At 34.9% G+C, this 18,672-nt stretch overlaps 3 protein-coding genes and 1 non-coding gene across 5 annotated transcripts; 1 reads left to right on the top strand and 3 right to left on the bottom strand.

Moving 5' to 3' along the window:
- Positions 1-10,119: 10,119 nt before the first annotated feature.
- LOC112749911 (thiamine thiazole synthase 2, chloroplastic) lies at positions 10,120-11,697 on the bottom strand. Its single transcript, XM_025798343.3, has 2 exons — positions 10,462-11,697; positions 10,120-10,382 (listed from the first exon to the last, which is right to left on the bottom strand). The coding sequence occupies exons 1-2, from the start codon at positions 11,350-11,352 to the stop codon at positions 10,218-10,220; spliced, it is 1,056 nt and encodes a 351-aa protein (XP_025654128.1). The 5' UTR covers positions 11,353-11,697; the 3' UTR covers positions 10,120-10,217.
- Positions 11,698-12,371: 674 nt separating this feature from the next.
- TRNAL-UAG (transfer RNA leucine (anticodon UAG)) lies at positions 12,372-12,451 on the bottom strand. Its single transcript has one exon. It is a non-coding gene; the product is annotated as a tRNA-Leu (tRNA).
- Positions 12,452-13,762: 1,311 nt separating this feature from the next.
- On the top strand, positions 13,763-15,365 carry LOC112749913 (probable xyloglucan endotransglucosylase/hydrolase protein 8). The gene is made up of 4 exons (XM_025798345.3): positions 13,763-14,278; positions 14,358-14,458; positions 14,543-14,745; positions 14,826-15,365. The coding sequence occupies exons 1-4, from the start codon at positions 14,095-14,097 to the stop codon at positions 15,226-15,228; spliced, it is 891 nt and encodes a 296-aa protein (XP_025654130.1). The 5' UTR covers positions 13,763-14,094; the 3' UTR covers positions 15,229-15,365.
- A 565-nt stretch (positions 15,366-15,930) lies between these two features.
- LOC112749912 (polyubiquitin) lies at positions 15,931-18,122 on the bottom strand. 2 transcript variants are annotated; one of them, XM_025798344.3, is made up of 2 exons: positions 17,657-18,122; positions 15,931-17,220 (listed from the first exon to the last, which is right to left on the bottom strand). In XM_025798344.3, the coding sequence occupies exon 2, from the start codon at positions 17,218-17,220 to the stop codon at positions 16,075-16,077; it is 1,146 nt and encodes a 381-aa protein (XP_025654129.1). In that variant the 5' UTR covers positions 17,657-18,122; the 3' UTR covers positions 15,931-16,074. The 2 variants fall into 2 exon arrangements, with proteins under 2 accessions (XP_025654129.1, XP_072073749.1); XM_072217648.1 differs by lacking the exon at positions 17,657-18,122 and having other exon boundaries at positions 15,931-17,226.
- Positions 18,123-18,672: the final 550 nt, after the last annotated feature.

Below are 18,672 nucleotides of genomic sequence, written 5' to 3' on the forward strand. Positions count from 1 at the left end.
CTTTCCAAAGTTCATAAGGGGTTTTCTTCAAAAATTTCCTTATGATTGTTCTATTCAAAATGTGGCAAGCCGTGTTAACCGCTTCAGCCCAAAGGAATTTTGGAACATTACTCTCTCAAAGCATAGCTCTTGTCATCTCTTGTATGCTTCTATTTCTTCTTTCCACAACACCATTTTGTTGTGGTGTTCTTGGACAAGAGAAGTTGTGAGATATTCCAAATTCCTCACAAAAGGATTCAAATAAATTATTTTCAAATTCAGTTCCATGATCACTCCTTATAGAAGATATTTTCAAATCCTTTTCATTTTGAATTTTCTTGCAAAAAGGTTCAAAGGACGAAAAGGCTTCATTTTTGTGTGCAAGAAATAAAACACAACCAAACCTAGTGTAGTCATCCACAATTACTAAACCATAATGTTTACCACCTAGGCTTTGAGTTCTTGTTGGACCAAATAAATCAATGTGTAGCAACTCAAGTGGTCTTTTAGTAGAGATGTCTTCCTTTGGTTTAAAAGAACTTTTTATTTGTTTTCCCATTTGGCAAGCATCACAAGTAATGTCTTTGTCAAACTTTATCAAAGGAAGACCTCTTACTAATTCTTTCTTTACAAGTTTGTTTATTTGAAACATACTTGCATGGCCCAATCTCTTGTGCCATAACCACTTTTCAGATTCTTTAGAGTGAAGACAAGCTACATTTTGATCCTTTAGTTCATCAAGAGTAAGTCCATACATATTATTAAAATGCTTGGCAACAAACATCACTTCATTTGTCTTTTCATTAACAACACATCATTCAAGCCTTTTGAAAACAACTAAATATCCTAAATCACACAGCTGACTTATGCTCAAAAGATTGTGCTTCAAACCACATACCAAAAGTACATCATCAATGAAAGTAGATTGCTCATTACCTACTTTTCCAACAGCAATGATTTTACCTTTACCATCATCTCCAAAGGTCACAAAACCTCCATCATACTTGTTTAGTTTGATGAAGTAGGTTGACCTTCCAGTCATGTGCCTTGAACATCCACTATCCATGTACCACATATCTTTTTTGTTCTTGGATGCTAGGCAAATCTGCATGAAGAGTTTCAAGTAGCCTTAGGTATCCAAATTGATTTGGATCCTTTGAAGTTAATCCATCTTGGTTGCCCAAGTGCATTGAAATCACAAATAACATTGTAAACTTTGTTTCCAACAACTCTTTTTTCAATGAAACATTGTGCATATGAGTGACCAAATTTCTTGCAATTGACACAATGATTTTCTGATGTGTGTCGCTGAAATTGAGGTGAGTTATATTGCTTGAAATGATTAAAGTGTTGAAATTTTCTGGTTTTTGGAGGAGATGCATTTCTTTTGACAAACTGATTTTTATGAAATTTATTCCTCTTTGCAAATGCATTTTCACCAGAATTTCTTTGAACATTTTTACCTTTCGAATATGAGGTTTTGTTGTAAAATGGTGATTTTTTGAAAACAGCTTCATTTTTCGAAATGTAACCCAAACCAGGCCGGTTTGAACTCGGATCAGTTCTTGGTAAAGGCTCAGTTTCACTTGTGCATACTTCATCAAATTTTTCTTCAAAAGTTGAAATATATCCAATACCTGATCTGTTTGGTATGGATTTGGTATTTGATGAAGAAGCCACAAATTTTATAGAGGAAGTGTTGGAAACTGCATCTTCCTTGGCTATGTAGCCTAAACCAGATTTTTCAAACAATGGTCTTTGACTTGCAAGTAATTTGTCCAAGTTACTAGAACCTTGAGCAAATTTTGCTAAGTCACCATTCAGCCTTTTAATCATATCATTTAATCTTTCATTTTCAGCAATTAACTCATGAGAAGGATCCACAATGTGCTTTCCTTTTAATTTTTCAAGTTCAGATTTTAGAAATCTGTTTTCTTCAATGATGTCCAAAGCACATTCAGTTTCCTTCACTTTTTCTTTTAAAAAATCATTTTCAGCTCTTAACACATCTCTTTCAGATCTACATTCATTGTACTTGTCAAGCAGTTTTGAGGTGTTTAAAGTGAGATCATCAATAATAGCATGTAAGTCCTCAATGGTCAAATCATAATAATTTACCTCATCAAGATTGTTGTTTCCAGCCATGAAGCAGTCTTTGTCATCTCCTTCAGATTCTTCTTCTTCATTTGAGTCGTTCTCAAGATCCTCCCAAGCTGCCATGAGTACTCTCTTCTTTTCCTTCTTTCCTTGTCCTCCTTTTTGAGCTTTGGACAGTTTAGCTTGAAGTGTCCAGCCTCCTTGCAGTGATGGCACGTCACTTTGCTCAAGCCGATCTTGTGCTCCTTTGAATTTGAACCTTTGTATTTGCCCTTGTTCTTCATCATCCTTCTAAATCTCCTAGCAAAAAACAAAAGCTCGTCATCTGAAATACCAGTACTAGACTCACTCTCTTTCGGTTCTATTTGTGACTTGAGGGCTATTCCCTTTTTCTTTGAGTCTGTGTTTGTGTGTGTGGCTTCATAGGCAAGGAGTTTTCCTCTCAGCTCATCATAGGTTATGGGACTTATGTTGTTACTCTCGGTTAGGACAGTGGCAATATTTTCCCATTCTTTTGTGAGGCTTCTAAGGAGTTTTCTCACCAAGGTTTATTCTGCATAGTTTGTACCCATAGCATCAAGGTTGTTGATTATTATTGAGAATCTCTCAAACGCTTCATCAATGCTTTCTCCATCCTTTATGCTAAATATCTCGTACTCTTTTCGCAGCATATCAATCCTCGTTTCTTTGACTTGTTTAGTGCCTTCGTGTGTAACCTGGAGTTTTTCCCAGATTTCTTTGGTTGTCTTGCATCTAGACACCTTCCGGTACTCTTCAAAGCTGATAGCACAGTGAAAAAGGTTGATTGCTTTAGCATTCAGCTCTATCTTCTTCTTATCATCTTCATTCCATTCAGCTTCTTCTTTTGGAGTCACCACTCCATCAGCACTTGTTTTTGTTGGGATTTTGGGACCGCTCACAATAATCTTTCATATATTGTAGTCAATGGATTGGATGAAAATCCTTGTCCTTTCTTTCCAGTAGGAATAGTTCTTCCCGTTGAAAAAAGGTGGCCGGTTGTTTGACTGGGCTTCAGTGAGGGTGTAGGCAACTGTGGTTGTGCCCAAGTTGTTCGCCATTAGATCTTTGCACCAAGCGGTTAAGCTTGATTCTTGAGACCTTAGCTCCTGATACCAATTGAAGGTTGTGGTAGGCTTAGAGAAGGGGGTTGAATCTATGCCTTCCTTTTAAGTTGCTGTTATTATCCTTTTAAAACAAACTTTCAATTCTGATTCTATTTGTACTCAGCAGTGGAAATTTATGAGACAATTTGTTTTTGTCTCATGAATATCAGAAAACAGAACTCAGCAGAGAAGAGAAAAGCTAACACCATCATATATCCTGGTTCAGTTGCCTTGTGCTATGCAACCTACGTCCAGTCTCCTCCACAACTATAGAAGAATTTCACTATAGTTAACAGTATTACATACACCAATTTTACAGGATTGACCTAATCCTTTCACACTCAAGTTCTAACCTAACTTGACATTGACTATGCTAATACCTAACTATTCACTCTTAGTGCTAACCCAACTAAGAAAGGGATACCTCACAGGTACAAGATACAAGACATAAACATACCTAAAGAAATCTAAAAATAACTCTAGGTTTTTCTCTCAAGTGTATCACTCAGCCTTTTTCCATTCATGGCTTTTACTTGAGCTTTCTCACAATGCCTTTTCTCACAAGAAAGTACAGAAAGATAAACATTGAAAAGTAAATTATAATCTGTAAAACATGAAGGAGATTGACTTCATCAACAGCCTCTGTGCTATGCGAAAAACCAGATTGGCAAGCCTCTGATTCAGTTCTTCATACTGGCGGAATGCACCTTTGATTAGGTTACACTGTCCAGTTAGTTGAACTTCTTCAAAGAGCTCTCTCAGAACAAAACCTCTATTCACTGGTTTTCTCTCCTTCGTTTCTGAATGAACAGCAAACCTCTTTTATCTCCTTGCATGTTGCTGGGTTTTTCTTCCAAGGTCAACACCTTGAGCCTTGAGCTTCACCAACCCACAGATACACTTTTTCTCCTTAATCCCCAGAGTAGAAACTTTCCTTCTGACTTCCTCATCTTGACCGAAAGCCATATAGCAGCAACCATAGAAATCTTCCCATGGTCAACTTGATCTTAGCCATTGAGAAACTACTTGGTCCCCAAGTATCACTTGTGACCGTAGATGAAAAGCATAATAGGGCAGAGAACAACTTTCCCTTGAATGCCATTTTCGGATAGAGCATAGAGTTGGAAAGAAGAGAAGAAGATCTGATGCATGCAAGATGAGATGGATTACCTTTAACCTAAGCTTGATTTGGTTTGGATTTTCTATTTTAGCTTCTGTGTTTCAAGTTTAAACTTTCTCTCTCTTGCTTCTTTGGTTACTAGCTTAGGGAAGAAGCTCTTTCTCTCTTTCTCTTTCTTACTTTTCTGAAGCTTTGATTTGACTTGCTCAGAGAGGAGAGTAATGTTGCTTTAGGTAAGGCAAGATGGAGGAAATTGAAATTCACTTTGGGCTTGGATCGGTTTGGTTTATGTAATCTGTTTGGCCCAACCAATTCCTTGGGCTTCTTTATTTGCTTTTTCTTGGGCTTCTGATTTTTGCTTTCAGCCCATTTTCCTTGCTATTTGTTTTGCATTTTATTTGGGCTGCTTAATATTGAATTAAGATCTGCAACACATAATAAATTATTAGTAATAAGTAATTATAATTAAACACCACTAATTATTTATTTTGCCTAAAAATAATGTTTGTCATCACTAAATATTTTAGTTAATTTCTTAACTCAACACAATTAATTTAGCAGAACAATCATCCTAATCAATAATCAATTAATCATTCAATTTAAGCATAATTAAGTCACAAAACACAAAACAAGAGCACATCACTATATATAAAAATAACAAAACACAAAACAGCAACACATCAAAATAGCCATAGCTAAGCAATAATCAATTAATCATTCAATCTAAGCACAAGTTTAAGTCAGTCAAAATCTAAGCACAATCGAGTCACGACATAAAACAAAAGACAACACACAATTTTAATGAAGATTAACTAGTGAACTAAATCAACTAAATCAGCACAATTTTAACAAAGATTAACCAGCAAAATAAATCAACTAATCATTTAATGATTCAATCCAAAATAAGAAAACAAAATATAATACAGCTAGATTCAAATTTCAATCTAGTAGCATTTGCAGAATCCAAAAATAAACAATTTTTTTAGTAAAGAATGAAGAACATAGAACAAAAATTAAAAAAAATGAAGCCTTTGCCTTCGTTCTGAGCGGTTTGAGCCGAGGGCAGAAGCGCGGCGGAGACGGAGACCAAGCAACGAGCAGGACGATGGACAGCGCAGAAGAGAACGAAGACTGAGAGCAGTGAGCACTGACCTTCGAAGGACGGTGGCTCACTTCTTGTAGCTTGCGGCGGTGATGCTAGGGTTTCCGTTTCTTTGGAGAGGAGGAAGGAGATGGAAGAATTGAAGAAAGGGTTGGTTGTGGCTTAACTGCTGGTTTCACGCCTGCTTCTGTTTAGTTTTTTTACTTTTTACGCGAAACAGCGTTTGATGAGAACTGGTCGGGTCCCAATCTGGTCCGACCGATCGTTCTCGGCCGGTTCAGCTGTTTAAATCCAGTTTTCAAATTAACGGTTTTGCATGGCAAACCGAACGTTTTAGCTGACGGTTCACGATTAAACTGGTCGGACCGACCGGTCTAATCCAATTTTTAGAACATTGCTAAAATGTATCACATGACAGTCTCTTATTAAAATTTAGAAAAAATATTTTTTTCAAAAATTAGTAAACCTCTTTCTTACATTCTCTTTTCTACCTCTCTCTTTTTTTCTATTTCTCTCTATTCTTCCCACTCTATATATAATTTATAATTTATATTTTATAGTAGTAATTTGACAAATCAAAATGTGTCACCAGATATTTTTTTTATTATACTTAAAATAATTTTTTTTAACTTCCAAAATTAACAAACTCTCCTCTCTCATTCTTCTTATTTATCTTTATCTCTCTTTTTTCTTTCATTCTCTATTTTTCTCTATCTTTCTGTGCTACAAAAAATAAAATTAACAATATAATATAATTTTAAAAAAAAAATATTATTATAAGTATATTTTTATTTACTTTTAAACTTTTACTGCTTATCTTTTTAATTTATATTTTTACTTCTTTTTCTTCAAATATGTAGTATATATAATTTAGAGAAAATATTAATATTGTTATTAAAAGTTAGAACCAAGATTTAATTATTTTAAAAAAATAAAGTTGAGTTAATTTTATAACTATTAATATAAATTTTTTATGCTAATATCTAATTATATTTTTATATATAGAGAGAAAAAAATATTATTTTTAAATAACAAACATAAAAATTAATTATTTCTATTTGTGCAATAGACTTAACATCTAATCAAAAATAAAAGTATACATGTTAAATTCTTTCAAATTTTAGATAACGAATATTAAAATTAATTATTAGTAAAAAATTAAACTCTTTTATATGAAAATAATAATTAAAAAGCTTATTATTTATTTATTTTTTATCTACAGAGACCCTGATATTCTTAGCTTACGGGGACTTTTGTCTCTTACGACTTTTTTGTAAAAGTAGTTTAATATTATAAATTTTTTGTGGCATAATCTATAATGTTAGGACAGATGTAGTTTTAAAAGACTTATATTCTCGTAATGTTATTACGGATAAAAATACTAGTATATTACTAATTTTACAACCAAAATATGTCACATCTCACATGTCACTTCCTCATTGCAATTGAAATCAAAATTTTTTCTCCAAAATTAAAGAGTTCTCTCCTCCTTTTCCTCTCTCTTTCTCTATCTCTCACATTCCTTTACCCACTCTATTTCTCTTATTCATATACCCACTTTATCTCTTTTATATATTATTATCAATAGCTAATTATAAATTTAGCAATCGAAATGTATAACATGATATTTTTTAATTGTAATTAAAATTAAATTAAAATTGAAATTAAAATTAAAATTGAAATATTGAAATTGAAATATAATTATATTATATTACTAATTTAACAATCAAAATATATCACGTGACATTCTCTCATTAAAATTAAGATGAAATATTTTCTCTAAAATTAATAAATTTTCTTCCTCCATCATCTTATCTATCTCTCTCGCCTTTCTTATTTTTCTCTACTCTTTCCACTCTATATATAATTTATAATTTACATTTTATATTACTAATTTGATAAACTAAAATGTGTCATACGGGGTATTCTTTCGTTACAATTATAATAAAATCTTTCCACTTCAAAATTAACAAACTCACTCTCTCCTTTTTCTTTATCTTTCTCTCTCATTCTCTATTTCTTTTTAAATTTTTATTTTACAAAAAATAAAATTAATAAAATAACATAATTTAAATAGATTTACAAAATTATAAAAAATATATTAAATTTATAATTGAAAATAATTCTGTAATATTATTTACATACAAATATTTTATTATTATACGTATATTTTTTTATTTAATTTTAAAATTTTATCGTTTATTTTTTTAATTTATATTTTTATTTCTATTTTTTTAAATATTTATTATATATAATTTAACTGATGAAAACTTTTTTTATATGATTTTTTTATAAAAAATAATTTGATTTTATAATTTTTTTTTGTCGTAATCCATAATGATATGTATTCAAATAGTTCGGATGCATAACACTACATCTTAGAACTAACTTTGAAATTCAAATCATTTTACCCCATCAAAATAACTAACTCCGAACACTTCCGTAATGCCGACGCATATTTTGGGCTTTACAGGTACACAACGGTTACCATTATGTAACAATAAAAATACAAACCAAATAGGATGATAGAGGGCATTTAATTTAATTTAATTCTATTTACTTTCGAGAAAAACCCTAAAGAGTATTTACGAAAATTGGTTAATTAATTACTGATTTGAGGGTTGAAATCTCTTTTACAAGTCCAACGCACGAGTCAAACTTTTGAAGAGTACGTGTGTGTTTGGATTACAGTTTGTAAACGAGAGTTTGCATATAATTGATTTTACAAACTTGATTTTGATGAAAAGTAAGTTTGTGTTAACGTGACTTATGTTTGGCAATTTTTATATTAAGATGGATTATAATAAAATAAATATTGTTTGGATTTTGCTACTCAAAATCACTTTTAGAGAAAAAATTACTAAAAGAGACATCAATTTAAATAATTTTTTATATTATTCTATCATTTTACTTTAGATATTTGAATAGATCTTAGTAATTCATTTTATAATAAAAATATTTACCATATAAATAAATATTATTATTTTATAATAATAAAATAATATCTATCTTTTAAAAAAAAATATAATAAAAAATAAAATTATAAAAGAGAGTACGTACTATACATTCTATAATGTCAAACAAAAAGAAAATATTCTATAATTTTTTTAGTACTTTATTACTCTTTAATTTATATCATTTTGGAATATACATTTTTATTATTTAGGACTCTTTTGTTACTTATATTTAGTATAATAAAAAATAAAATAAAATACAATAAAAAATACAATAAAAATAAAAAAAAAAGAAAAAATTTTCATATCAAACATAGTATATAATAATTACAACCAACATGTATCATATGAACAAAAAAATTACAATAAGAAGTAAATAAAATTGATATGAATAAAATAAAATAAAAAAATAAAAAATTTTATACACAACATAAATATAGTACAATAAAGAATAGAAAAAAAGGAATTTATATAAACAAAAAATAATAAAAATTAATAAAAATAAGAATTTATATCAACAATAGTTGTCATGTGAATAAAAAAGTACAATAAAAATATAATAGAGCACTAAAAAAAACATCAAAATACTAAAAAAATAATATAAAAAATATTTATAGTATAAATAAAAAATATAATAAAAAATATAAAAATCAAAATATGAAAGAGAGTACTAAAAATAATAAAAAATAATTAAATTTTTTATCTTGGCAGTGATTGAAACAGATCTAAAAATTTTTGATAGAAAAAAAAAATTCAGAACAAAGAACATACACAACAAATAAAGGAAGAACTACCATAAAAGTTATGGTTACTTGCATTCTTTTTATAGAAGAGAATAGAGGGTAGAATTGGTAGAAAAGGAATAAATTTTTCACTTAATTCCTCCAACGATAATCAACTTTCTCAACGTGAACGCAGAAGCAAGAAATTTTAGCTTCACGTGAACGTATGTTAAGAGATGAAAGCACTTCTGGGTTTAGAGTTCTAACAAATTGCCAAACATAAAAGTGGGACGTTCAAGACACTCAAACGGACTTCTCTCTTCTTCAACGTGAACCCAAACACACCCTACGTAGTTCACCCAAGGATCTTTTACTTTAGAAGGAGCCTTTTGAATAATAACGAATTATACTTTAGAGGATAAATTCTTGATCAGAACATTTAGTGCTTACCGTGGGCGCTTCAATTCAATAGCGTGACCCTATAGTAATTTACCCTGATACTTTCTACTAAAATTATTGCATCTCGCCACTCATTCTATATCTAATTAATTGGTTCATTGGTTGTATCGACTAGCAAAATGACCAACTTATGGAAACTTGTTCCGTTCTCTTTCTCTACAAATTATAGTTGCCTAGTTCAACAAAGGAAAAGTAGAGACTATCTAGCATTTAGAGTCAAACTGCCCCACGCATCACTCAGAGTTTCAGACTCACATATTATTCTTTAATTCAATTATTTTAATGGTGTGAGTCAGAAAATTACATCCTCATCAGGTGAGCTCCATTTCAAATTTTCCCCTTATTTTAATCTCTTCTTGGTACTAATTTTATGTATTTCAGTTCGTTAATTATATTATATAATAAAATTAATTATTAATATATTTATGTATAATAATGTATAATTTAATTTATTTTTATTATATATTTATATTTTAATATTTATTGTTTATTAATAATTGATTTTTAATGTACATATTGTATAATCTTAGCTTACGGAGATAAAAACGAAACGGATTTAATATTTTTCGTTCACATTTTTTCTTTATTTATTCCCAAATGCAAATCGTAGGTAGGGAAAGCAGAAGAAAAAAAAGAAAATCCTAAGTTGAATAGAAAACTTCAAGCATCAACAATGTCCTCAGTATCAGCAGAGGCCAAAACAAATTGGGGTTCTTCAATTTCAAGTCCACAAGTCCCATCGATGGCATTGCTCTTTCCCAATGCTTTCAACGCCAAATGAGCTGCCTTCTGCCCTGATATCATCATTGCTCCGAATGTTGGACCCTGCAAAAGAAATTCATATTCATATTCCATGCATGCATTTTCATTTCTCAATAAGCAATAATAATAATAATGAAATTACCATTCTGGGGGCACCATCAATCTCAGCAACTTCCATGCCGGTGACAATCATGCCAGGCACAATCTCCCTGGTGAGCCTAACAATGGCATCCTCCGCGGTGTTCATGTCAAGGGCCTTCATTCCAGGCACGCTGTCAATCATGCCGATGCTCTTCAGCCTCTTAACCCCGGTGGCGCCGAAAGGCCCGTCGTGCCCGCACGAGCTCACCACAACCTTGGCCTCCATCACGTTCGGGTCCATGCACGACTGTGTGTCATGGTTCATCGACACCAGGGCCCAGTTTGTGACAACTCCACCAACTCTCCCTCCTTTCACAATCAGATCCTCCGCCGCCACGGCGTTGAACAGCTTCACGTTGGGCCTCGCCAGCAACTTGCTCATGATGGTGGAAGTGAACAGCGCCGCGTGCTTTATGACAACGTAGTCCTCTTGCTCGTCGTATGCCACCTCCAACTCGTCCAGGAAGCGGTGGGCGGGCTTGCGAACCACCATGGCGGAGAAGAGCTGGCCGCCGAGCCAGGCCCCACCGCCGGGGCTGACGGATTGCTCGATGATGGCGACGCGGATTGAGGGGTTCTTGCTGAGCTCGTACGCACAGGAGAGGCCAGCGGAGCCGGCACCAACCACGATTACGTCGGTGTCTGCGTAGGTGATCATGTCGGTCATGTAGCGGCGGGTCATCTCGCGTGCGACGATGGACTCCTTGATGGGTTGGAACTTGAAGGATTGGAGGTCGTAAGGGGGTGTGGCCATGGACATGGAGATGGTTTGGCTCTGCTGCTGTTGGGATTTGATGGGAGTGACTCTGGAAGTGGCGACCGGTGTGCCGTGGAAGGCGGAGGCCTTGATGAGGTTTGAGGAGAGGGCGGTGGTGGTGGCCATGGCTGCCATTGGAAGGGAATTAATTAATTAAGAATAGTGGTAAGAAGAAGACGACGATGGACACTGAGACGAAGGAGTGTTGGGAGCTGGTGGGGTTTATATGGAGAAATGGGAGTGGCGGTGGGGTCAGTGAATGAGTGAAATATCAAATATCTTATAGGAAAAATCAAGCAAGCAGTCTATGCTTTTTGATTTTTGAGTGATCAAGATAGAATTTGAACGGTTGGAAAGCTTCTATGTTTCCATATCTGCTCTCCCCCTCTACTTTTTTCCGATATTTTCATATGTTTTCAAATCAAATTTCATCACTCTTAATTTCGATATTATGTTTCCTGTCTTGCGGATTTTCTTTTCATTTGTGGACTGTAAATTTATTTTGTATACTTGATTTTTAAAAACTTTTTTGTTTGTATGATTTATTTAAGATTCCCTAAAACACTATGTTAATTCACTCCGCAATATAATGGACATTATTGTGTTCACATTTACATGTTATTATGTCAACATAATATTTTTCAGTAAAATTAGAATCATAGACAACTAAAGTATTATTCATACATATTTGATATTTGTATGGGAAAAAAAATTCATATCTATGCAGCAATAAGGTTCACACATAATAAAATCATTATTTATATCTTTATGCACGGCAAGCTCCAAGCTATAGTGCATGTATATAGCTATCTTTGAAAGTTTACTTGGTAGGTGTAAAACAAATATCTGTATACTTAGTGATTAATTATAATTTTAATTAAGTTTAGTTACTATTTAGTAAGGCTCTCCTTATATTTATAAAATTCGAATACTCCACACACAACCCCCCTGCTGCCCCTTTGTTTGTTTTTTTTTTTTTTTTTAATTTTTGGCAGAATGGTAAAAGAACTCTATATTCTTTTATTTTGGTTTTTTTCCCACTCTTTGTTTTTGGTTTTAAGATCATAATACTTGTTGGAGACCCTGGCCCAACATGTGAAGCTAGTAGCCCAGAAATCTTATTACAAAAATGGACATCAACTATTAAAATCTCATGACAGCTGTGGGATTTGAACCCACGCCCTTTCGGACCAGAGCCTAAATCTGGCGCCTTAGACCACTCGGCCAAACTGTCAGATGACATAAAGTTTCCTACTTAAAATATTTAACAGATTTTTTATCCTTTTAACCCACTTGACAATACTCTTGTCCTTGCTTCTCATTTACCTGAGTAGAATAACAAAGCCTTTCCACGGGAATCTCATATTCAAAATCAAACAATTAATACAAACTCACTATGAAAGGAAAACATTGTAATTGCCTGGGTAATTGACAGTTGCATTACAGAGACTAGTGCCTTATAGGCTTACACATGCTCGAGTAATTTTTAGAGAAAGCATTCGTCAAGAGATCCTGCTTTATTATTAGTTTGTGAAAGATACCCCAGCATGTTGTCACATGCATCCTCTCGTTTTGAACAAATGCTTATTCCCCATGCCATTTTCTGCATTTTTTTATCGGGCCAGGTGTGTAGGCTGGTAGCATGTTGGTCATCCTTATTTTCGTTAATCAATAATCATTATCATAAACTAAAGTAGGTTTTGTTTCTCACTGCTTTAATTTCCCGTAATAAGCGTTGTTTGATGGATTAATTACGCACCGGTTTGGGAAACAATATCCATTTAAAGTTAGTAGCAATTAGCGATTATAGATATGCAATATCTCTTTTGCTTTTGACTCCTATCAATAAAGCATATTGTTATTAACCAAGGCTTAAATATGGCAAAAGTAGATTGAGCGGGACTTTAATTTATAATGTTAGATAAAAACAAAATTTATTTGTATTTAACTTGTGAGTTGTGAATGCAAGAGTTATATTTTGAAGTGTTCTTTTCTTAGATGATCATTGAAATGATTTTTCAGAATTCAAATGACATCTTATTAACTACAACACGTTAGAATGGGTATTCTAATTCTAGTAGCAAGGTTAAGTTTGCAAGTAATAACTTTAGACTTACTTAGGACATCACGTTTCATTAGTGTTTTCGTGATCCATTTATAAATTAATTTTCCCTCTGCACCAATTTGCTATTAGTATTTAGTATTAGTATATAACATGTTGAAGACCAAAGAAGTGTGGTCACGTTCTTCCTCGTAATGAAAGGACCCACCTCTACATCCATGGTGGTGCTAGCCTAGAAAAACCACTGCAATGCAGCCTGGCCACTGGTCCCACATTCATTTTAAATTAGCTATTATTCCAGGTTGCATTATTGTATTTTTCACTGACCAATATGCCCTTGTCGGTTATGCATCTCCAGTTACTTAGTTACTCATATTGAGTAACATCAGTTTATAAAAATTTTGTTTCTAATAACTTAGAGACTAATTGGTTCAGAATAAAAATTGTTAGGAGATTAAGGTTTCAGTTTCAGACGTTGTTTTTAAATTATAAATAAATTCTCTTCAAATTACCCAAAGGAGGACATGTTACAGTGATAGAGAAGTTCTAGTTTTAACATATGGCATGGTATCGGTATGGGCAGGGGAGGGGTGAGGAAAATGCATGGAGGGGCAGTTTGGTACATTGAGCCCTGGGTCCAAAAAGAGGTGAGGAAGCATATGAGAATACATAATACATAATACATAATAATACAACTGGATGTGGCCGAAATCATGTTCATATTCTGATCATTAAATGAACATCCCCATCTCGGTTTGAGGGATCAAGCAAGCACGAACCTAAGCTCCATTCATTCTCTTGTGCGTCCAAAATACATGGTGAGAATGGAAGCAAAAGCTTCATCATCATTGGGCGTGATCCTTCTTCTCGTAGTCATAGCTGAAGCAGCTGTGTCCAAAGGATCCTTTGAAGATAATTTCAGCATAATGTGGTCTGAAGACCATTTTAGTACCTCCAAGGATGGGCAGATCTGGTATCTCTCACTTGACAAAGACACAGGTAATACCAAATGCTAATATTATTCAATGCTCTTATTCATTCTTATTGTAACTTTGAAGCATTGGGTTTGAATTGGTAGGATGTGGATTTCAAACAAAGCAGCGATACAGATTCGGGTGGTTCAGTATGAAGCTGAAATTGGTGGCAGGTGACTCTGCTGGAGTTGTCACAGCTTACTATGTAAGTGTATGATGAAAGGAGGATAGATAATGTGTTATATACTTATATTTGTTATATGGTATGATATAATATGATTGGTGGCAGATGTGCTCGGAGAACGGGGCAGGGCCAGAAAGAGATGAGCTGGACTTTGAGTTCTTGGGGAACAGAACAGGGCAGCCGTTCTTGATTCAGACAAATGTATACAAGAATGGAACTGGAGGCCGTGAGATGAGGCACATGCTTTGGTTCGATCCAACTGAGGACTACCACACCTATTCGATTCTCTGGAACAACCACCAAATTGTGTAAGTTCATTTTTTGAGTATACAATACAAATTTCAATTGACAAGAGGTCACTGAGGTTCAAAACGAATTGCATGAACAGGTTTTTCGTGGATAGAGTGCCCATAAGGGTGTTCAAGAACAATGGGAAGGAAAACAATTTCTTCCCAAATGAGAAGCCCATGTACTTGTTCTCGAGCATATGGAACGCAGATGAGTGGGCCACAAGAGGAGGACTGGAGAAGACGAACTGGAAACTAGCACCCTTTGTGTCATCATACAAGGACTTCAGCGTCGACGGCTGCCAATGGAAAGATCCATATCCTGCATGTGTCTCAACCACCACCGACAATTGGTGGGATCAATACTCTGCCTGGCACCTCTCCGATGATCAGAAGAAGGATTATGCTTGGGTTCAGAGGAACCTCGTCATCTATGACTACTGCAACGATTCTCAACGCTATCCAATCCTTCCAGAAGAGTGTTCTTTGAGCCCCTGGGATTAATTCCTTTTACACTTCCTTTTTTTGCGCGTAATGTATGTGCACCCACTTCGTATGCCATCGGCATTTAAGAGATTATATTCATTCATTCAGTTCGTTATCATAGCTGAATAAGAAAAATGCTAAATCTCTTTTCATCAGCTGGCTCCATAGTTAGACATAAAGATTAGTCGCTAAATAAACAATTTCAACCCATTTAATTTGCTGAAGTCTGGAAACAGGAAACTAGAACCCGCTTGAAACTAACATGCACCAGAGCACTGTTTGCATATGCAATACTGATTCCTAACGCCTATTTTCTTAACATCAATTCTCTAACCCAATCATTGAGCATTGAGAAATGGTAAATTACGACTGTCTTAGCAATCAATCGAAGCATGCCTTCACATGGTTTTATGTGAGTAGTATGACAAAAATTTAAAGAAAGAAGGGAACAGCAATGCGGCAATCGATAGGCCTTGTCTTCCCTGAGACGTCAACCAAACCGATGCTCGGCTTATCTAATATCCTGAATGACTTTAAACATCCATACCCATCAACCATCCATATTTAATATCATCATATGACCAAGTATAATTCAACAATATACAGCAACAAAAGCCCTTTCGAGCCACAATTCAAATATACAAACACAAACTACATAATAGAATCAACACAGCATTAACCAAGGTACCAACTTTTATAAAGGTAAAACACAAAGTGCAATTAAAAAAAACAGTAGTATTATTAACAATCAAAAGATAAATAACGAAATTTATTTAAAGGGCCACTAAGGACCCAGACCCATTCAACAAGTTCAGAAATTTAAAAACATAATATTGAGGAAACAACAAATTGCAATTCATCCACTTAAAATCCACCACGGAGACGAAGCACAAGGTGAAGAGTAGACTCCTTCTGAATATTGTAATCAGCAAGGGTCCTTCCATCTTCCAACTGCTTCCCTGCGAAGATCAACCTCTGCTGGTCCGGGGGGATCCCCTCCTTGTCCTGAATCTTGGCTTTGACATTGTCAATGGTGTCGGAGCTCTCCACCTCAAGGGTAATGGTCTTCCCAGTCAAAGTCTTAACAAAAATCTGCATGCCTCCCCTGAGACGGAGGACAAGATGAAGGGTGGACTCCTTCTGGATATTGTAGTCGGCCAAGGTGCGCCCATCTTCAAGCTGCTTACCAGCAAAGATCAACCTCTGCTGGTCCGGGGGGATACCTTCCTTGTCTTGGATCTTAGCTTTGACATTATCAATGGTGTCAGAGCTCTCCACCTCAAGAGTGATGGTTTTCCCGGTGAGGGTCTTCACGAAAATCTGCATACCACCACGGAGACGCAAGACAAGATGGAGGGTGGACTCCTTTTGGATGTTGTAGTCTGCAAGAGTGCGGCCATCCTCGAGCTGCTTACCGGCGAAGATCAATCTCTGCTGGTCCGGGGGAATGCCCTCCTTGTCTTGGATTTTGGCCTTGACATTATCGATGGTGTCAGAGCTCTCCACCTCAAGGGTAATTGTCTTTCCGGTAAGGGTCTTAACAAAGATCTGCATGCCACCACGTAGACGGAGTACAAGATGAAGGGTTGACTCCTTCTGGATGTTGTAGTCTGCCAAGGTGCGGCCGTCCTCAAGCTGCTTCCCGGCGAAGATCAACCTCTGCTGGTCCGGTGGAATACCCTCCTTATCCTGGATTTTAGCCTTGACGTTGTCAATGGTGTCGGAGCTTTCAACCTCGAGGGTGATGGTCTTGCCGGTGAGGGTCTTAACGAAGATCTGCATGCCACCACGGAGACGGAGAACGAGGTGGAGGGTGGATTCCTTCTGGATGTTGTAGTCGGCCAAGGTGCGGCCGTCCTCGAGTTGCTTTCCGGCGAAGATCAGACGTTGCTGATCCGGTGGGATCCCTTCCTTATCTTGAATTTTTGCCTTGACGTTATCGATGGTGTCGGAACTCTCGACCTCGAGAGTGATAGTCTTTCCAGTGAGGGTCTTCACAAAGATTTGCATCTGCATCATCGTTAACAACAATTAAATAAGAAACTAGTTAAGGAAACGTACATTAAAATTCGCATCGTCATAAACAGATGAATCAGGATCAACAACGGAAAAAAAAAAAAAACCTATAATCAAAATTGGTACAATTGATCTCAGATTTTTTCAGAAAATTTACGATCCGAAACAAAGGCCTTCGATCTTTCAGAAAGCAACTAAAAATTGCAGTTTAAAAGCGTGATCAAAACCGATCAGATTTAACAATTAAATATCATAAATCATTGCAGTATAAACAGATCTAGAGAAAATTTCCAAGGAACGAGGCAACAAAAGACATAATATAACGAATCTAAAACCGATAATATTGGTGATTAAGAAGAAATGCCAAAACCCTACAGATGTAACTAAAGGGAACCAGAATCAAAAGCAAAGAGAAAGAGGAGGAAGGTACCTTGAAGGATTTCGGACAACAAAGAGAGAATGAAAATGAGAATTGTGAAGAAACAATGGGGTCTGGAGGTTCCTTTATAGCATAAAGAGGTGTCCGCCTTATTTACGCAACAGAAAGAGGGTGACCATTTACCTTATCAGTTTGCGACACGTGTACGGTTGAGGTGTCAATTGACACTATAGACACGGCAATGTTTGGCCAGACGTGAAGGGTTGGAAATTGGAAGGCGTTGGTTGGAGTTAAGGCACCTCAGACCTCCCCATCACAAACAAACAACAAACCACGCAAACGCTCTTCTCGTATTGACCGCCACGGTGTTATTATCTCTTTTTTTGTGGTAATAGATGTTATCTTATTATAAGTGGATCCTTAACATAATATTTGGGCCCACACAAGTTGTAGTAATTGGCAAGTGGGCTGAGAAAGGGGTATACGGTATACCAAATCAAAAATCAAAATAAAAAAATAGACAAGTGGGCTTTTATAGATTTTATTATCACGGTGGGATCCACTGTCCATTAATCGGCAGCTGAGGCTGCAAAGAAAGATTCTATTTTTTATTTGGTGGATAATTCTTTTTACAAAATTAAAGATGTTGGCGTGTTGCTCTCTCTACTCTCTATATCACTCTTTCTTTGAGGATTATTAATCAGGAACGCAAAACCGGCATTTAGTTTTCAAGCTTATCCACAGTTGCACATTATTATCTATTATCTAATTATGATCTAACTTGAAAGAAACGGATCGGATAATCAACTGGAAAGAACATTGAGTGAATCCACTTCTGTTTCTTTTTTTTTTAAAGTCGTTTATCACCAAAAAATAATTTGGAGGAAAAAATTGAGAAATACTATATTTATAGGTTTTTATTTTTTTATTTTTTAAATTAAAAATGAGACTCAAACTAAAAACACCTAGATAAGAATAAAAAAACTATATCATTTGAATTATAACCCATTAGCATAAATTAAAGGCTTTTAATTCAATTGAATGATCAAAATAGAATATTTCAAATT

Source organism: Arachis hypogaea, chromosome 15 (genome assembly GCF_003086295.3).
Source record: "Arachis hypogaea cultivar Tifrunner chromosome 15, arahy.Tifrunner.gnm2.J5K5, whole genome shotgun sequence".
Classification (NCBI taxonomy): domain Eukaryota; kingdom Viridiplantae; phylum Streptophyta; class Magnoliopsida; order Fabales; family Fabaceae; genus Arachis; species Arachis hypogaea.